Raw genomic sequence first — 16,035 nt, 5'->3', positions numbered from 1 at the left:
TAATATGCATACCATCCCTTCTGTGTATATCTGAAAATGGGAAAGACACAAGTACCTAGCAGCCCAGATTTTCACTGACGTCATAACCCTAAAAGTCAGAAATATTCTCGGCAGTTGTGCGTGTGGGAAGGGGAAAGTCTGATAAAATACTAACTGAAAAATTAAATAATATATTTAAAATAGTGACATTGAGAAAGTACACTGAAAATATGCAAAAATCGTTATCTCATTTATTTGACTAAATGATCGTCACAAAACAAAAAACAGACAAATTAAGCAAGATTTACTAGAACAAACAACAAATAAATGAATCGTAAAATATTACCAAACTATTTTTAATGACATCTGAACCGAAAGAAAATCGACGAAAATGTCATTGTATAGTACCATAGTCAGTATCAAAAACATAGAATTCGTCAACATGGACTTTAAATAATGGGCGGTGCTCTGAACTAATATATATGTGCTTTAAATTGTGATTGAAACAAAAAGTTGAAACATATCAGTAAAGAAAGACCCAAAACATTGCTACTTTGCGAGAGAGACGAAACACGTCAGATAAAACAAACAAATATGTTTGTAGTGGCAGTGCTCTGGGAATTTTAAAGTTACAAGTTGTCGGCTTTTTTTCTCTATATGGTCACGTAAACCACAGACAAATTTGTCTGTGCGTAAACACTGATACTGAGAAGACCAGAGTACAGAACAATAATTTACTTCTAACGAAAGACATATAAAATTATCAATACTTTTACAAAAGTATGCATGCGTACAACTGGATCTTATTATCAAGCTCAGTCTATTTGCCTCTCGTTGTTTTGTCTGTCTGTCTGTCTGCTTACCTGTATAGCTGTCACTGCATCTGTGACACAGCCCTGTCATGTGCACAGACATTTAGGTGGGTTAGATAGATAAGTAGCGTCCATAATGGCACAACACACGCGTACTTACGTACGTGCGTACACAAAAATGCATACATTCATTCATCCATCCATCCATCCGTCCATCTATCCACACGCACACACACACACATATACATACATACATACATACATACATACATACATACATACATACATACATACATACGTACGTACGTACGTACGTACGTACGTACGTACACAGTTAACGACTCGTATAAATTAAAATAAGCCACGGAGAAATATGGCGTATCTTTGATAAGTACATTTATACCGTTTGTATTGTTGGTGGTGACATGCCTTCTTAATCTGCATATGTATTTGCATTCATGCCTGAACACATCACATCATTTCATGAATTCAGTTAGGGGGTTGGAGTTGGCAGGGCTGAAACGTTCAGAATGTCGCTCATATTACATTTACAAAATGCTACGGGTCTTCGGGCGAGAGGCGGACAACAAGTCAAGATCACGTTCAGGGGTGAGTATCGAAAATTTATACCCAGTTCGGTATTACTATTGCTGCTATGTGTTTTCGGGAATCGAAAAAAGTGACGATAAAGTCACCGGAAGGCAGAACAAAAGTTGTGACGCACGACAAAAGTTGTGACGCACTGATAAATGGCGACTAACAAACGGGAACTTCTGTACCCATTGTCTTTCTGACAACATTTCTTTGTAATTTTCTGTTTGCCATATGAATAGAAACAACTAATTAATTTTCACTTAAATGAAGGTTCTCCCAGTAGTCAACCAACGCAGCTGCTTTACATGATGGAATTTCGAATTTACAGATGTCATATTGGTTTGTTTTCACTGTCAACTATCTGTTGTCAGTATTCGTCTCTAAATATTCGAAATGTCATTAAATTTAGTTTCAGTGAACATTTCGGTACATGTCAATTGCGTATTGATGACTATGTATTTTATATATATGTAGTATTCACTCGCACAGACATGTTGCTTTGGTAATTTTGTTCAGTGCCCCTTTTCGTTTCCTATAAGTACTACTTTCAAAGTAGCATCGTCTAATTTCATCTCTGTACCCAAATTCTCTGTACTTGTTACATGTTTGACCTATCCGATCTCGTCTATCGACATCTCATCAAATCTGTCAGATTAATCTCTCTCAAAGGTCTTCTCAGTTCAAATGCAAACAACAAAGTCAACGAGAAATGAAACATCGCTATGCCATTTAAAAATGTATATCTAAAAAGCACGTTTTGTGTTGTTTCCTGTATAAAGAATGATTATATGTAAATAGTAGAAACAATGGACTTTCTATTTATTTCCAGTTTATAGCAAATATATCATTAGTCCTTTAACGAATTACGGCAAACCCAACCACTCATTTTCTCACTGTTTTAGTAGTATCGACGCTTTACGTCGATACCCTAGTATAAAACATTTCCGTTTTTAATGATCTGGAGAAAATACTTTCAGAGACTAAACGACGAAGGCTATACAGTTGAATATGATTCAGACGGGAGGATGTCTTAACAAAAGAATCTAATTTGGGAATTGTTCACGACTATTGAAACAACTTTATGCTAATTAAGTGTCACAATGTAATGTGAACTGTGCCGAGCAAGTCGAGGCAGGTCAACCATGAATCAAAACGCAATACATGCAGTTGTATATCGTTGAATTACTCCGCGTTAATGTTGAATGCACAGCGGAATTTCATAGAGAAATAGATAGATGAACGTTACCGCAAGTGAGATTTCTTGTGTACGAAAGAACGTATAGACGGACAATATGGAGGGTGATATTTTATGGCACTGATGTCCGTAGTATTTTCAATAAGTATCTTTGCGGCATTAAGAGTAAGAAACTGCAAATTATGCGGCGAGACTTCGACCAAAACCACTGAGAAAGTATTTTGAACAACATGGGAAAATATCAAGTGGATAGGTATTTTATTATCTGTTTGATTGATGAGGTCAACTGGTTTGGGTCAACACTGTACTATGAATGGTGTAATATTACTGCAGACCAAGCACATCTTTGTTGTACATCTTAGTTGTAAATACACTCTCAAAACGCGAAAATATCACAGTATTGCGGTGTAAAAATGTGAGACGCTCGAACAAGCTACCAATTGTACTGTTGAGTATTCCTTGGTATACCAGCTCCAATTTTAATACTCCGTTTTATATTTGCAATAAAGCTTATTACTGTTGACGGCCACGAGCTAAAACAATATGAATAGTGGATGATACAGCTGAAAATTACGCCCATGTTTTTATAGTTTGTAATTTCCATGACGTGTGTGTTACATAACCAATTATTTAATTTAATTCTTAATTTCACTGAACGTTAATGAGATTGTCACACGTATGTGAATTAGAATTCTCCTAGTGAATTAATATATTAACTAATTTAATCAATTCTGCCATTTGTAAGATATTGATAATTTTTATGTTTATGTTTATGATTTTATGAATTGAAAAACACGAATAAAAGTCTTGAATATAGTAATAGCCGTGGTTAGAGATAAAGTTAGGACGACATTCAATGCTTACAATTGTTACGTACCGGCACGGTCCCTCTATAGAGGGACCGTGGTACCGGTAAGTGTGGATGAAAACACACTTTTTATAGCCCAGCAAAATTACTGGACGCATCTTTAAGCTTTAACGTTCTATGTAACACAAAATCTTTACAGTTAGCTGACGGATGTACTGGTATCGGCAACAAATGCATATAAAGCACCTTCCACGAATCTGTTTTATTTTGAGCTTGTAATAAAATTGGTACGACGGCGGAGAATCGCGACTAGTAATACTAAATTTTAACCGATACCTTTTTTGTGCCCGATGACTGCCCTTATTTCTGTCTCTTCACTGTCTGTCTGCCTCTCTGTCTATCTCTCTATCTGTCTGTCATTCTCCTCATGTGACCTCCATGCGACATATTCTCACATATACTATACTCGCATAAGCTTTACCATATGTTGTGCTGGTCTTTCATATTATGTTGTGATTGTGTTATGTTGCGCAGAAATGGCGGTACATCACGATTGCATCATGAATTTTGCACAATATCCGATTTTTATATTATTCGTCTACTGTCCAACAGCGATATATAGAAGTAGGATATTACCATGCATTTTGAGAAAATGACTATAGATACTAAATTTCAAAGTCATTGCTACTTCTAAAGCAGTTAATACAATTTCATTATTTTCACGAAGAAAAAAGTTATCGGATCGCTCTTTCGGATTTGGTGCTCTCACAATTTTTGAATTAAATCGATGGTGATATTATGTTTGAGTAAGACGTATTGATTCTACGTCATACGAACACTCAAGTACACGTGACTGGTTATTTAAAATCAGCCTTCATCACTCTATGTAGGAATTTCACGGTAGGGCATGACAGTGTTGAATGATATCCAACACAAGAGTAAACCATTTTTACTCACTATCCCCCGGAAACGGCAATGCGGAGGGGCTAATGTAAATCAATTTCACCGTTGGATTACCCAGTGTTGGTTGGATCTGTATGAACCGTGTTTCACGATCCGGTGCCTTGTCACTTATACCAGTAACAGCTCTATTTCAGATATTAATCCAATTTGTTTGGTGCCTTATCACCTGTACCAGTAACAGCTCTATGTTAGATATTCATTCGAATAATTTGGTGTCTTGTCGCTAGTCCAGTAACAGCCATTTAGATATTCGTCCAAATGATTTAATGCTGTGTCACCAGGAACAGTAAGACTGAGTTCACCAAAAACAAACAAACAAATTAAACCAAAACAATTGGGGGTTGGATGAATACAGGGGGGGTTTCGAAAATTTTGGGGGTAGTTGAGGGGGCTAGAGTGTTGCTCCGCCTATAGGAGGACCTGAAAATATTTTGGCTAACTTTTTTACGACTCCAAGGTTTAATGGGTGATTCATTGAAAATTTATTAACATTTTAATGTCATCCAATTGTTCAAATGTTAGTAATAATTAAACAAGGTCTTGAACCATTATGTCGCGTTTCAATTATTATTATTAAACTTTATTTCAGACAGGTACAAGGACCGTCCATAGAATCAATACACAGTACACCAAAAAAGTACAACACCAAACTACAAGAAAGTACAAACAGATTACAAACACACATTAAAAAAAACAGGAACCCTGAGAGACAATAAAAAGCAATTCTAAGACTAACGATACAGACGCTGTCTCCAATAAGATTGCAATCCAGAATACCTACAGTCTGACAAAAGTAAAACTCTTAGAAGACTGTTGTCGGTACATTGCAGTCTCCGGACAAGACTGTACACAAGGTTTCTTCTGAAGACTGGAAAATTATTTACACGATTTTCAACAAAGGCAGCTGAGATACTAGCATTTCGCGATAAGTCTAAAAACCTGCGCAAAGCATCATTGTGACAGTCATGCAGGCTACGAATGGACGAAACATTAAAATCACACCAAAGTTGAGCACAATAGATGTTATTACAGAAAGTATTAAAAAGTCGTAACTTAACACTCAAACAGCAATTACGAAACTTTCTCAGAAGTAAGTTTGCTCTACCACATAATGCCCTACGTTGGGAGGCGATATCATCATCATCCTTTAAGTCTAATGTAAATATGACCAAGATACACAAATTTTGACACAAAATCAATACTATAACCCCTAAGGGTAATTGGTGGAATAATTCTGCATTTGTTTCGAGATTTAAAACACATACATTTTGTTTTTAAAACGTTATATACAATATCATTCTCTTCAGCAAAATTCTGGCAAATTTTGAGTAGTTTTCTTAAACCCTTGATAGAAGGCGCTGCTAAGCACATATCATCTGCATACGATAAATTATTCAACATTGTACCAGCTATTTCACAACCGATCCCACAGGCAGACAAAGTCGAAGAAATTGCTTTTCCCCAACGAACACAAAATGTTTGGGAAATAAACCAAAATATAAGAATACGAACAATGTAAAGAGAAACATGCCTCTCAATTAACTTCTTCAATAGAGTGAAATGATTAACCTTGTCGAAAGCTTTTTCGGCATCAAGGAAACATACATACACTGAACTTCCATTCTTCTGATAGTTTCTTTTAGGAGGAAAACACACATATCAGTACTGTGCTTAATACTTTTGTCTCGATAAAATCTTAAAATTTTAAATTTTCGTCCAAAAAAAAAATCGAGGAGGCATAGTTATAGGGGCATTAGCTGCAACTGTTGATAATTTTTCAATATTTCTATGGAATATATCACATACAGTTTCTTGCTGTCTCCCTACAGTATGCTGAAACTCACATATATTACCATGCCCTGCCCGTCGCATTTTGATTGGTCGAGCTGAACCACGTGAATGACCACAAATACACAGTAATGGTTTGTTTACATGCCCGTGAATATGAATAACAAGATTAACAACTCAAAGTATCGTAACTTACTGCTCAAACGTAAATTATAATCAATCACAAAATAAAATGGAGCCCTTGTAGGTCAAGTTCAGATACTTTTTTTCTGAAAACATCTCCGGATTTACCAATTTTTTAACAGCGCGTGTGACAGTGCGTCGCGTATTGCTCAGTTTCTGGGGCCCAGTTGTCGTTCGCTCTTGAAATTTTCTTAAATTTTGACGGTTTACTTGAGTTCGCTGATAATATAATGGAAATAACAGACTCCGCTCTGACCATTAACGTTTATTTATTGGCGCGGGCTCGAGGAAAGGGGTTCGGCAAGCCTCGCCCGTTAATTTTTGGCTTTCCTCTCGCCCTTGCCCACAAATAAACGTTAATGGTCAGCGCGTCGCCCGTTATTTCTATAGTATAAACTGAACAAAATATTGTTACCATTATCAAAGTTAATATAGCTACTGCCCCTATGGGCAGTGTCACTGTCACTGTACACTGGCAGTGATGGAGATAGTTCTGATTTCATCACACGCTCATTCCGCGTCGCGATTCGCCAGAATACATCACGTGACGATAAAATAGATACGTCTAGTCCCCATTGGATCGACAAAAGTGACGTCAGAGGGTAATTTTTGAAAAGCTTTTTCCCAAGGAAAATAGTTTTGACCAAATTAGGAAAAGTGCCCGGTCACGTGACCATTGTGTCGTCTGCAGCTTTGCAACAATGATGTGCGTCAAAGCGCTGACACTCTCTCTTAAACAGATTTTCCAACATTTTCCAACATTCCAACAGCGTAGGAACTTGAACAGCTCATCGACGGAAAAGATTAAAGTGCAACTAAGGATGTCGCTAGGTATATTAGACTGCTTTTTGAAAGAAAGTGCTACCACGCACAACTGAAACCGCTGTGGAAACATCGCCTAGTAAACTTGTCACAATGGATTGTTGCGGTACTGAATATCAAAACACATTAACAACTATATAACATAATACAACATGAGCGTGTGGTGTTTTATAAAACACCTGTAACCTGGTCTATACCTGGCTTTATTCGGGCTATAGCGCCCGTCTTACGGCCTACGGCATCGGGGAATAGCAATGTGTTTCTGGTAACACACGGCCCCTCGGAGTAATAGACGGGCGCTATAGCCTTCTTGAGCAGGCAATAGGTGTTTACTATGAAGTAGCTCAATAATTGTTCGGGTCATGTGATGCTCATGACAGTGAACCATACTTGTACACAAGATCTAGCCAGAGAGCAACACCTGGAAGACCAGGAGACTTGAAAGTTATCGGGGATTTATGAATTCTGGCTTATGAGAATATTAAAGAAAAAAGATGGGTTACCATGCTTGATTTTCTAAATTTTGACATTCTCATCGTAAATAACACAAAAGTAAAACATACTTTGTACCCTACAGCAAAGACTCTAAATGAAAAAAATGGAATTATTTTAATTTTACCAAATTTACCATTAGGTCTACACAAAATATTTCAGAGATTATAACGTTTATTTGATGGAATATTTTAACCTTTCAGTATTGCAAATTTTGCAAAACTTATAAGTAGCATCTAATGTAGCCAAAAATTCACAATTTGCATACTCTCTCACAATCGTCATTTTGTGTGCTCTTCAGGATTTGCCATTGGCCCGGCTAGATCGAGTTGGCTTAACTCAAGTCGGTTTTAACTGATAAATCAAAAAGTCCACTGTGTTTAAAAATGAATCAATTTAAGAATTTGCCTTGGGAATATGGCTCTACAAACTGCTAATAACAGGTATTGTTGAACATCTGCGAGCAGAAATGCCTAATAGATTTTTATTTTTTTCTTTGCGTGCATCCCTAATAACTATGCGGCTATATGATAATAAGGGGACTTGAAAATTTTTGATCATATAGATTTAGGGACTGATTTTTAGGGTATTGAGGGAAGGGGGTCTTTAAAAATAAGATTTCAATCGCGATTCCTCCAGCTCTCTAACCTTATTTGTGAACGCAGCCCAACAGCCCTATTGCAGATGTTCATCAAAATAATATGCTGCCTCGTAGATAGTACCATAATTGATAAATAAAGTTCTGAATATTGACTTCAATTTAGTTTGCTTCTAAAATGTAAGTGATGAGGCCTTTCTGTAACGTGGCCTATTTCCCCCGATGGTTACCAGACCGGCCGATAGGTTTTGAATTTTTTTAGTTTTGATTTGATTTGATTTGATTAGATTTATTTAGCACTTTAAAAAACTTACAATACAAACAAGAAAACAGACAAACACGAAAGTACTGCAAGGATAACAAAGAAAAGTAAAATAACTTATTTAAACTGTGATCCCACGACTGTGGTCCCTGGACTTATGAGTGGACGGCTCGACAGTTAAAACATGATGTTACGATGGAATGAGAACATTTCTCAATTTAAGGTTGTTTTAGGATATACCGAATTTTCTCAGTCACCAAAGAGCGACTAAGACTAATTAACGGCCATTGATAACATGATCAGCCATGTGGTCGACTGAATACAGTGTTACGTCATGAATAGAAGGAGTCGTCAGGTCAATGTGTACCAAAACAAACGACCAGTAAATCACATAGGTGAATATAGGTTACACCTCAATTGTGAAAATGTCGTACTTCTCCTTTATCAAGAAGAAGAAACAAATGTACACACTCCGTTCTAAACAACTTCGTTGTATTCTATGCAACTCCATCCATCCATCCATCCATCCATCCATCCATCCATCCATTCATTCATTCATTCATTCATTCATTCATTCATTCATTCATTCATTCATTCATTCATTCATTCATTCTTTCGTTCATTCGTTAACTGACTCGATTTCAACTAAAATCTCATCCTCACCTGACTCAGTCATGACTGTGGTTACATGGTCGCTGTGGCATGTGACACGCAACTGATGTCACCAATGCACATTCTGTAATTTCAGCAATCCCGGCAGTAATATCCTAGAGTGGTGCCATACACTATACAGATGATACATGCAGATTAAAACAGGCTAGAGGCGAAGGCCTTGGGATCAAAACAACTTAGGATGTGAGATGTTTAACGGATCAGATTGTATGCATATTAAATGTGATAAACTGATCTTTTTGTTGACCAATATATTAACATACGGTGTATACTTGCACTTCCAGGGGTGACACAGTTTTCTCAAATTGCCAAATGCCACAAACGAGAGGCAATATGGGATGAGGTAAGTCTGAATTTTTAATAAGTAAGTTCTGTAGTATACTTTGCACAAATATCACGATATATAGGAGAAATTAAACTGTTTTAGTCAACGTTTTATTCAAAGATGAAACTAGAAATATTTAGATTATGTTAACACGTTTTCTTAAATCAAAGGGCACGCAAACAGACCTTTTCCCTTTTCAGTTGATTGTTGCTTGACAACACAATATATCTGTTCACCTGAGGTATTTTATCTCCCAAACTGTTTTTGAGATCAAGGTTACGTTCCTCTGTGAACATGTGACTCATTTTATATTCAGGTTTGGGGCACAACTGAAGATTACTGGACCCAGTTTTCAAAATAAATAGCATCTGTTTTTAAAGGTATACAGTCACCTGTAATCGAGATATGCCCATATATAGTCAAAGGGGCGTTCCTTGGTATTCAAAATGCCCATGTGAGGGCGCTGTTTTTAAAAAGCGGCCACCCGCTTAAAATCTGTGATTGGTTAGATTTCCTCTTTCCATGGTAACTGTGGCAAAATTGGAACAGGTGACAGTATACCTTTAAGAGGTCCTCTCACCGCGTTACGAAGCGACTGGCTCCATAGGGTCCTGTTTGTTCGTAAAATTGTTTACTAACCATTAACTTAGATTTGTAAGCTTCAGTAGCAACGTCCGACATCATTATTCCAAAATTTTCAAAACTTGAAAACAGTGGTCACTGACTCATGCCTTTCCATAAATAAGTTAAACTTGCCTGCTTATCATGATGGGGAAATCCCTTCAATACAAGGAGAATAAGTTCTGCACAGTAGACGGCTGTCCCATTAACATTGCAGAATGTGTTATACGCTATCATCGAAAGCGTTTCGACTTCACCTCTTCTGAAAAGTTGCTTTTCTGTCCCATCATGGTCTTATCTGTAGGTAATCCAATGGCCAGTAGGGACCATGCTTCACCCTCATGAAGTCATCGACATCGTTTTACTGAGCCATGGAAAACTGCGCAGCAATGTGTAAGTTTTGTCATTTCGTTGTTATTTTAAATTGATAACCTGTCTGCGCAAGTACAGTTTGACAATGAATGACCGATATTTATAGGCTCAATGATATCGAAAGGCAAAAAGTATGCGAAAGTACATATGACTGATCTTGACGACTTGACAGGACAAAGAGGTAGAAAGAGGCAGGCAGGCAGACAATAAGGACATTAGTTCAGAGTGTAAATTCAGACTCGGTTTTACAATGCTCTGATTTAAATTCGGCGTAAATTCAACTTGCAAATTCTCATACATTCGTTCATTTTTCAATTGTCTCCCACAGAATTCAAGGAACGCTAAAGGTACTGCCACAAGATCTTGCAGAATTCGGAGAAGTGATGCTGAAAGAACCAATTTTAGATGAGGCAAAGAACAAACCTTTAGAGGTATGTGATGATATTCATTTGTCAACATCTGCTTATCATGCTTCCTGGAGACATTGTGACAAATATGAGCATGTGCGTCGATTTCACAGGAATGGCTTGAACATTTCTTGGGTACAAAATGATTCATCTGCTGGTAATTTTCATAAAAATATTTGATGATAAGTTGAAGGAATTCTCACCGGTGTATTTCACATCGAAGTTCATGCCCATTTGTATAAATCTGAAATTATTTGTATTGAAAATATCTTGTTTCTTTATTTGACTTCAAACAGAACGATCACGATCAGTTTTGATGTGTTTCTGTAAACTGTGATAATTGTAGGCTATTCCTAAAATTCACAAATACGCAGTTTATAACATTTCATTCTCTTTCTCAATTTTCAAATTAATAAGAATGGAAAGCAAGCTAGCTCAAAGGCATCCCAAACCGAGATTCACTTCATGTGGTCATAATAGATGTATTGCCGATAAGTTCAATTGCAATTCAGATGCTATGCAATAACTGACGTCATCATATCCAGTGTTTTGATTTCACGAGTATTTACTTTTTTGCCAGACAATCTTATCGATTTACATGCAATACTACTCACCCAATGGCAAAGTTGGCCTGTTCTGGATGAGAGAACGCTTTGCCCCTGAAATTACCGATGAAGAGTTCTTTGACGAAGACGACACGTGGTCACGCAGGTCAAGTATCAGCTCTGTTGGTTTTGGCAGGTGAGTCAGCTAAAAAAAGTTATTCAAAGATTCGTTACCTAATTTTGATCGATTTGTAAATTTACTGGTTTTATACCCCTGAAACATGTCATCCAAACTTGATCTCGAATGATACTTGACATTCAAAGGCCATGAGGATAACCCCTTATGGCTTAACACGTCACTTTGTCATATATTTTGTCCCGTATAATATATCGTGTCGTTACCGCACATACTATGGCGCATGGAGGTTGGTGAGAGTTGCATTGAGGTTGGTAAGAGTTACATTGAGATTGGCCCAAAATGTTAGGTGCTAATTTTGGCCTGGATTACGCGCCATACTGTGCCGTTCCCGATTACGTATAACCACTGATCTCTATTTTAGACAGCATGGTTGCCTCATTATCTACGACATGCATAGATGTTCTTGATTTGGTCACTGCTGTTGCTAAAATCCTATTCAGACTTTGTCTCATTTCATTCACCGATATTTACCATTTTTTACAAATTGGTGCAACGATGCTTGAAATGTACGATAATAGTATCGTCCTGCATTTTCCGAATGGGATTTGCAAATATTTGAACATCTCCGTTTTACACTCTCTATTAAAATACAAGGGGACTGAGAAAAATGCGAGGGCTTCGTAAGAAACTAAAGGGCAAAGACCAAGAAGAATCAGGTAGGTGTTTCTTGCGTATTTTGAGGCAGAGTGTCTGTCTGTGTGTCGTCGTCGTGTGTCTGACGTAATCATTTTTGTGTATCTGTACCTATCATTGATAATGCTTGTAACGCCATAATTTGGCCAATCTAAGAGTGTCCGTCAGTTTCTGCATTTACAGTGAGGTTGACTCAAAATAATCTAATTTGAATTTCATCATATTAAACTGCGAAGTATGTTTTTGCCTGAAGCGACAAATTCCTTTGTACTCATGTATGTCAATCTTAGTGCCTATGCATGCCTCTGGTATGCAGTCTTCTATGTGTGAGGATCAAAACTTTATTAAAGGCCTTACCTACATATTACAAAAAAAAACTATGTTGGCGTTTTACGGAGGGCAGTACATTCGAAGATTGAATTGATCATGAACTTATGCAACATACTCTCATTTACATCGTAAATAGACTACGATAGTGATGAAGGGGTACCATCGAGGATGTCTTCAATACATGAACAAAGGCCAACGGAGTCATCCAGTTTTGTCAGCAATAAATATCAGGTAAATATTGGCTAAAGTCGATGGAAGATCACCCCTTGACACTTAACTGTTGATTAAGCCTGCTTGATGCAATCAGAAATTCTGACAAAACAGACCTTGCCAAGGGTTGTAAATGAAAGCTAACGATTTGAACCCTGGTTCTGAGATTGAGACACAAGACATCACTCCAATACACAAAGGCCTCTACTTAATAATTAGTTTTTTGAAGCAACAACAACTTTTTGTGGGATCACTGCAATGAGCACATACAAACTTGTGTGTTCCATGCAGACAGCGTGTCTTTGCGAATTGAAATCAGTCGCACAGGTTTTCATAAACTCAAAGAGACACTGTGATAAGGAGAAAAACCATACACAAGAAAATTCATATTTGGTATACCGATGACAGTCTGTAAGTTACAATGACATCAGTTTTGTTATTATGTAGATATGACGAAAAAGTTGTCTTAACAAGACAGTAGTATATGCACTAACGTTATGCATGGTAATGTTATCTCAATCTTGTGAACACGGTGCCAATCGTTAAGTCTCATTTACAACCTTTTGCTAGAGCTGTTTTTGCCTTCGTACAAACAACTTTTTTTACTGCTTCAAGTGGGTTTAATCAGCAGTTAAGTAGTCAGCGGTGTAATTAGATTCCATGTTCTTTGAAAGAGCCATCTCTGAGACTGGGTGTTTGACTTCCAAGAAAACGGAAACCCAGAAGGCACCTGTTCCTGTGACAAATGTGCAACATTTTCGAATTATCAAATACCACCATTAATATATGTCGCCTAACCGCGATCAAGGCCATTGAAAATCATTAAAAATATCACAATAACACTAAAATTAAGTATGAAATTCACCCTAGATATATCCTTTGATTACTTGTGTTTCCATTCAATATCTCAGAATATTTACAGGTAACTTATCAATTCGTGACTCACATCCTTATCAAATAAAGTTATAGATTTAAGGATTAATGAAGTGATCGATATCATCCTGTTGATTCAGTCTAAATCAACTGCCATATATCTTTCCCATTGCTAAGGTCAGCATAACGATATTGGAGGCACGGCAGCTGGCCGGCGTGGATATCTCTCCGGCTGTCTGTGTTAGTGTCGGCGATTCAAAGAAGTACACGTCAACGAAGATGTCTACAAATTGTCCTTTCTACAATGAGGTAAGCAAAATAAACCCACGTTGACATGGCTCACTTAGTCTTATACTTATATTTAAAGCAAGGTCAGTGAGTCAGACATACATGAAAAACGAGGGATACAGATGACAGTGTTGTTTTGAGTAAAAGTCTGCTTCTTTCGACAAAGGAACCTAGATAGACTCTGATGAAATACAATGATGCCGTTCGATCTTGTCTTCATATCAATTATTATCTTAACATTTTTCGTTTCAGTTATTTGTTTTCGACTTTGACTGTCCGCAGCCAATATTTTTTGACAATATGATAAAAATACAGGTAAAGTCTGCTGTTTTCTTTGATTATGTGTATTTAATTTTATGATTTATCGTCTGCTGATCAAAATTCATATTTTGTCGTATCGATGCTCCTTCTTGCCTGTATCTGTCTGCCTATATATACCGCTGTGCCTCATTCGACCAGTCCCTCTGGCTGCCACAGAAATTACCCCTGAAACTCAACTACGAGTTCAAGATCGACCAACAGTTCTCTGACTGGAAATAGTACACAGCCATTGAAGAAAAATACTCACAGTGCAAGTCTCTCCCTGTGAAAAATGTTTGTATCACAGTTCATAGCTTTTCCACGGCGTTATTTTCAATTTGTAGTGGTTCCTTTCCTATTTTTCGCGGCTTACGCGTCATCAATTTCCTCAGCCAATGACAGTCACGTATCGTTATTCCCTATATTAGGCGGTGCATTCTCACAGTCTACTTCTGTCAGGAACTGTTATTGGTCAGTTCAAGCTTGACGTAGGAGCACTGCATTCTGCACCAGGTTGGTATAATTTACTACCTATTCTGATACACGATGTTTGAAGTTTCTAACCTCAAATCAATATCGCACACACAAATCATGGGATGATATGGTTGTTATATCATTTTCTTTATTTTAGTTCTTTCAGCTTAATTGGAATGCAATGAAACAATTTTTTCCCAATTGTCTGAACATTTGTATTTTTAAATTAAAGTCTAGTGCACTGATTGTTGAATTTCAGGATTCAAAAGTCTTGATCTAGGATGCTTACCTATTTACACATTATTATATTACCATACCCTGCCAGTCGCATTTTGATTGGTCGAGCAGAACCACGTGACTGACCACAAATACACAGTAATGGTCTGTTTATATGCCCATGAATATGAATAATAAGATTAACAACTCAAAGTATCGTATCTTTACAGCTCAAACGTAAATAATAATCAATCACAAAATAAAATGGAGCACTTGTGGGCCAGGTTGAGATACTTTTTTCTGAAAATATTTCCAGATTTGCCAATATTTTACAGCGCGCGTGACAATGCGTCGCGTATTGCTCAGTTCCGGGGGCCCAGTTGTCGTTCGCTCCGAAAATTTTCGCAAATTTTGACGATTTTCTCCGGTTAGTTGATAATATAATGGAAATAACAGACTCCGCACTGACCATTAAGTTTATTTATGGGCGCGGGCTCGAGGAAAGCCAAATTAACGGTTGAGGCTTGCCGAGCCCGTTAATTTTTGGCTTTCCTCTCGCCCTTGCCCACAAATAAACGTTAATGGTCAGCGCGTCGCCCGTTATTTCTATAATCTCAGCGCATAGAACTGACTACGTTATTTCCATCACAGATCATTGCTACTATCACAAATGGGCAGTGCTTGCCGATCCTAAGGATATCAATGGAGGGGTCAAAGGTTACGTAAAAGTTGACATGTCAATCGTTTCAAAAAGTGACGGGGTGAAGGTCACGCAAGCAACCCTTGACGATGAGGACAACGTTAATTCTGAAGCGTAAGTATTGAAATTTATTGCATTTATACTTTCTTTTTATTTCTTGTGTTTTTGTAACTTTTTCGAAAGTTTACGAAAAGAAAAAAAGACATTTATGTCAATCATTGATCACAATATCCTTATCAGAGTTATTGCGCAGTCGTAAAAATCACAATACCACGTGATCAGTTCATCCAAAGGTTTCGCAAAATTAGTAACTAGTCCTTAAAATGATAGATTAGAACCAGATAGATTACCAGAGAGCCTAGAGTATTAGTGTC

The 16,035-nt window shown here is 37.3% G+C and overlaps 1 protein-coding gene across 3 annotated transcripts in view; it reads left to right on the top strand.

Annotated features, from left to right (window-relative positions):
- The first annotated feature begins 1,248 nt into the window (after window positions 1–1,248).
- LOC139132875 (otoferlin-like) overlaps window positions 1,249–16,035 on the top strand; it is a 56,627-nt gene continuing 41,840 nt past the window's right edge. For all 3 annotated transcript variants that reach the window (XM_070699230.1, XM_070699231.1, XM_070699229.1), the window contains exons 1-11: window positions 1,249–1,400; window positions 9,453–9,511; window positions 10,419–10,507; window positions 10,815–10,917; window positions 11,474–11,634; window positions 12,232–12,293; window positions 12,737–12,831; window positions 13,861–13,992; window positions 14,224–14,286; window positions 14,700–14,784; window positions 15,613–15,775. In XM_070699230.1, the coding sequence (XP_070555331.1) occupies window positions 1,322–1,400; window positions 9,453–9,511; window positions 10,419–10,507; window positions 10,815–10,917; window positions 11,474–11,634; window positions 12,232–12,293; window positions 12,737–12,831; window positions 13,861–13,992; window positions 14,224–14,286; window positions 14,700–14,784; window positions 15,613–15,775 (1,091 nt within the window). In that variant the 5' untranslated portion in view covers window positions 1,249–1,321. The remainder of the gene's footprint in view (window positions 1,401–9,452; window positions 9,512–10,418; window positions 10,508–10,814; window positions 10,918–11,473; window positions 11,635–12,231; window positions 12,294–12,736; window positions 12,832–13,860; window positions 13,993–14,223; window positions 14,287–14,699; window positions 14,785–15,612; window positions 15,776–16,035) is intronic.

Source organism: Ptychodera flava, chromosome 5, assembly GCF_041260155.1.
Source record: "Ptychodera flava strain L36383 chromosome 5, AS_Pfla_20210202, whole genome shotgun sequence".
In the NCBI taxonomy this organism is placed as follows: Eukaryota; Metazoa; Hemichordata; class Enteropneusta; family Ptychoderidae; genus Ptychodera; species Ptychodera flava.
The sequence above is the reverse complement of the archived record's forward strand: the minus strand, read 5'-3'. Positions and strand labels throughout refer to the sequence as shown.